Source organism: Lipotes vexillifer, unplaced genomic scaffold (genome assembly GCF_000442215.2).
Source record: "Lipotes vexillifer unplaced genomic scaffold, Lipotes_vexillifer_v1.1 scaffold565, whole genome shotgun sequence".
Classification (NCBI taxonomy): Eukaryota; Metazoa; Chordata; class Mammalia; order Artiodactyla; family Lipotidae; genus Lipotes; species Lipotes vexillifer.
Genome location: NW_006771554.1, coordinates 451,122 through 455,529, shown reverse-complemented (window position 1 = coordinate 455,529; position 4,408 = coordinate 451,122). Strand labels below are relative to the sequence as shown.

At 46.5% G+C, this 4,408-nt stretch overlaps 1 protein-coding gene across 1 annotated transcript in view; it reads left to right on the top strand.

The window, feature by feature from the left end:
* The first annotated feature begins 2,154 nt into the window (after window positions 1-2,154).
* The window catches only part of SLC13A3 (solute carrier family 13 member 3), a 77,145-nt gene continuing 74,891 nt past the window's right edge, over window positions 2,155-4,408 (top strand). Inside the window, exon 1 of the mRNA XM_007446926.1 lies at window positions 2,155-2,297. Within this exon, the coding sequence (XP_007446988.1) occupies window positions 2,187-2,297 (111 nt within the window). The 5' untranslated portion in view covers window positions 2,155-2,186. The remainder of the gene's footprint in view (window positions 2,298-4,408) is intronic.

Here is a 4,408-nt window from a genome sequence, read left to right as displayed (position 1 = left end):
TGAAGGATTTGAGGAGAAAAAAAAACCTCCTAGAACTAATTAATGAATTGAGCAAGATTTTAGGATATAAGATAAACATACAAAATTCAATTTTATTTCTATATACTAGCAGTGAATATATGGATCCTGAAAAAAATAGAATACCATTTACATTGCTCAAAAATGCAGTACTTATGTGCAAATCTAACAAAACATGTATAGGACTTTTAGGCTGAAAACTATAAAATGCTGATCAAGGAAATCAAAGAAGATCTAAATAAATGGAGAGACATACCACGTTCATGGATTAGAAGAGCCAACAGAGTAAAGATGTCAGTTATCTCTAAATCGATATGCAGGTTTAAGTTTTGTAGATATAGATAATATTCTAAGAATTTACATAGAAATGCAAAGAAACCAGAATATCTGAAACAATTTTGAAAAAGAAGGATGAAGTGGGAGGAATCACTGTCCCTATTTTCAAGACTTATTATACAGTTACAGTCATTAAGACAGTGTGGTATTGGTAGAGGGATAGACAATTAGATCAATGGAACAGAATAGGGAAACCAGAAACAGATCCACCAAATATGCCCAATTGATTTTTGACAAAAGTGCAAAAGCAATTCAGTGGAATAAAGATAACTTCTTGAACAAGTGAAGCTGCAGCAATTGGTAGGCAAATTGATAGGCAAAAAAAAAACAAAAACACCTCAATCTAAACCTCATATAAAAATTAACTCATGGACTTAAATATAAAACATAAAACTATAAGCTATCAAACTTCTAGAAAAAAATGTGAGAAAAATCTTCAGGATCTAGGGCTGTGCAAAGAGTTTGACACCAAAAGCATGATCCAAAAAAGGGAAAATTTGATAAATTTGACTCCACCAAAATTACAAATGTTTGCTCTTTGAAAAGTCTGTTAAGAGGATGAAAAGCCAAGCTATAGACTGGGAGAAAATTTTTGCAGACAACGTATTTGTCAAAGGACTGGTATCTAGGCTATCTAAAGTACTCTCAAAACTCAACAGCAGAAAAAACGGTCCACTGAGAGAGTGGGTAAACAACAGGAGGAAATAATTTCCCCCAAAGAGGATATACAGATGGCAAAGAAGCACGTGAAAAGATGTTAAACATCATTAGCCGTTAAGAAAATGCAGATTAAAACCACAGTGAGGGCTTCCCTGGTGGCACAGTGGTTGGGAGTCCGCCTGCGGATGCAGGGGATGTGGGTTCGTGCCCCGGTCCAGGAGGATCCCACATGCCGCGGAGCGATTGGGCCCGTGGGTCATGGCCGCTGAGCCTGCGCGTCTGGAGCCTGCGCTCCACAACGGGAGAGGCCACAACAGCGAGAGGCCAGCGTACCGCAAAAACAAAACAAAACAAAAACAAAAACACAGTGAGATACCTCTACACCCCTATCAGAATGGCTAAAATAAAAAATACCACCCCAGTGCTGGCAAGGACGTGGGGAAACTGGCTCACTCATACATGGCTAACAGAAATGTAAAACAGTGCTAACACTCCGGAAAATTGCTTGGCGTTTTTTTCAAAAACCAAGGGTGCAACTACCAACAATCCAGGATTGTACTCCTGTGCATTTATCCAAGAGGAACAAAAAGACTCCTCCAGGCTCCAACCCACAGATGACTGACCCACCGTGGGAGAAAATAAGAAAAACAATATCAACAGCAATAACTGCCAACAGACCTCTTGTCTAGTAGAGACCATTATTGTCATCACCCCCACTTTGTGGTTGAGAAAACTGAGGTTCAGAGGCAGTTGTCAAGGCCACGCAGCTAGTATGTGGCAGAGCCAGTACCTGAACCCACTTATTACGAGTAAGTGATTTAATCTTACAGTTGTCAGCATGGCCCTTTTCACGGGAGAGTAAGGAAGGGTTCAGCCAGTTGCCCCAGGCCACATAGCTGGAAAGTCAGGAGGTTTAAACCGGAGGCTACTCTGCCTTCTGGGCTGGAGTCCTGTTCCTTAGTTCTAGGGTCGAACTTTTCCTAACTTTCCCGGGTCTCTTTCGCCCAGTCCCAGGGGAGCAGGCACCACCCTTTTCCTCCGGGAGGCGCAGGGAGAGGGCGGGTCCCCAAGCGCAGTCCCCTCCCCAAACCCTCCCCCAGGCTATAAGCCGGAGCCGGGGGGCCAGGCGCGGGCAGTCCCGGACTGGCCCGCTCCGCGGGGCGATCGCGCAGATGGCGGCGCTGGCGACAGTGGCTAAGAAGGTGTGGAGCGCGCGGCGGCTGCTGGTGCTGCTGTTCACGCCGCTCGCGCTGCTGCCGGTGGTCTTCGCCCTCCCGCCCAAGGTAACGCCTCCTTTGCCTGTGGGCCCCCAGTTCCGCGCCCTGGGCGGCCGCGCAACAGGCAGGACCCTCTCCTCCCGAGCCTCTGAGGCGGAACACCGCTGAGGTCCCAGTCTAGACAGATTTCACCAGACCCCCTCGACCGTCCCCCCTTTACCCTGCCTTGGCCTGCTGTGAACACCTCTTGCCGCAGTTCCCCATTTCTAGCTGCTCCTTGGAGCCTGGGTCCCACCTAGCCTTCTGGATCTTCTCACTTCTACAGGAATGATTTCTTTTTATTGAGCTCTAACTATGTACTTGGCGCTGTGTTGCACATTTCACTTGATAAGCACAAGGAACACCTGATGAATGCCAAGCTGTGTAACCTGGGGCAAGTCATTTAACCTCTCTGAACTTCAGTTTACTCATTTGGAAACATAGGGGAAACGATAATGCCAATCCACTGGGTTGTGGTGAATATTAAATGTAATGTAAATCTCTTAGAACTGAGCCTGATACACAGTAAGTGCCTAAGAACGCACAGGCTGGTCTTATTTCCACGCGCCTTATATGATGGGGACGGCCAAGATTTAATAAACGCTTACCAGGAGCAAGGTGCAGTGCTAAAATTTGCTTTATGTGCACCATCTTATTTAATCCAGACTGAAAGTGCCCCTCAGAGGGGGAGGATAATTTACCCCATTTTCCAGAGGAGAAAACTGAGGCTCGGAGAGAAGTGACTTGCTCACAATCACACAGCAAACAGCTGAGTGGGATTCAATCCCTGGCTTATCAGAATCCAGAACATGACCTGTTTCTAGACTCTCAAAGAAAGTAATCCCTAGAAGATCAAAGGCTGCAGATTGAGGTCAGGAGTGTCATGATAAAAGTCACCACCAATGGGAGCTGGAAGGAGATGGTACTGCAGGTCCCTGTTGGGTCCCTCACCTCTGCTCAGCCCATTTGCAGCATCATGGGAGGGCACTAGGCTCATTAGACAAGGCTTCTATCTCCAGGAAGTTGTTTCACTGTCCCTCAATGAGAGAGTAAATGTTCATAAAAGTAAAAGTAAAGAGAGTGTGTAACTTAGTGGTGGATTACCCAGCACCACCAGCAGAGACCAGGGGAGCTGGGAGAGGTGTTCAGAGAGGAATGCCTGGAGGAAGGAGCCCTCCTTGGGCCCAGGGGGTGAGGAAGTTTTACAAAGGAGGTGGTGTCAGGAGATCCAGGGCAAGTTCTTTGGTGTGGAATTATCCAAGCAATTAGACTTTCTTGACATGCAAGAGAAAAACAGTAAATCCTGGTGTAAGGATTAGGTTGCTTATTCAAAAACTAGCCCACCGCAGACCACTCGCTGACTTCAGGACCTTGGACCAATCTCCTTTCTTCTTTGGGTCTCCCTTTCTTTGTCTATAAAATGGAGCGATCTCCATGCTAGCTTCTGAGATTTGACGTGAGGGGGCTGAGTAAGGAAGTTGCCTCACTGTGTGAAGCATCACGGGTGGAAGGCTGGATGGGTCTGGGAGGCCCCAGGCGGAGCCCTGGGGAAGAAGTGATGAAACACAGAGTCTTTCTCCTCAGCAGGGGGTTCTGAAAGCTTCTCTCCGCTCTGCCCTCTAGCAAGATTTGTGAACCCAGGGGCAGGCCCAAGTGTTACGGGGCCTGAAGCATGTACTATTTAAGGGGCTGTCTTTAACAAAAAGCATACAGATTTACAGATACAAAATTCAGTACAGGGTTTGGGAGTGGCTCTGAAGCTTAAACTTCATTAGCTTCACAGAGAATCCACTTCCATATGGTCCCCAATGTGCACATGTAACAGCGAATGCCTGACCCTCTGCGATGGTGGTGAGCCTAATAAATAGTTTCATTGAGTGCTTCACTCTTCTTATGTGCCGGGCTCCATGCTAAGAGTTTCTCAGGCATTGTCCTATATAATGTCCACATAATCAGGGAGGCAGCTGCTGTTAGCATCCCTATAGTACAGGTGAGGAAATGGAAGCTCAGCAGGGTTAGGTGACTTGCCCAAGGCCACACAGCCAGTACAAAGCCAGAATGCAGTGTCTGTACTTCTAACAGCTGCATTTTATTCTCTTTCTTTCGTTATAATTGACTAAGAACCTCTCCTGTTTCCC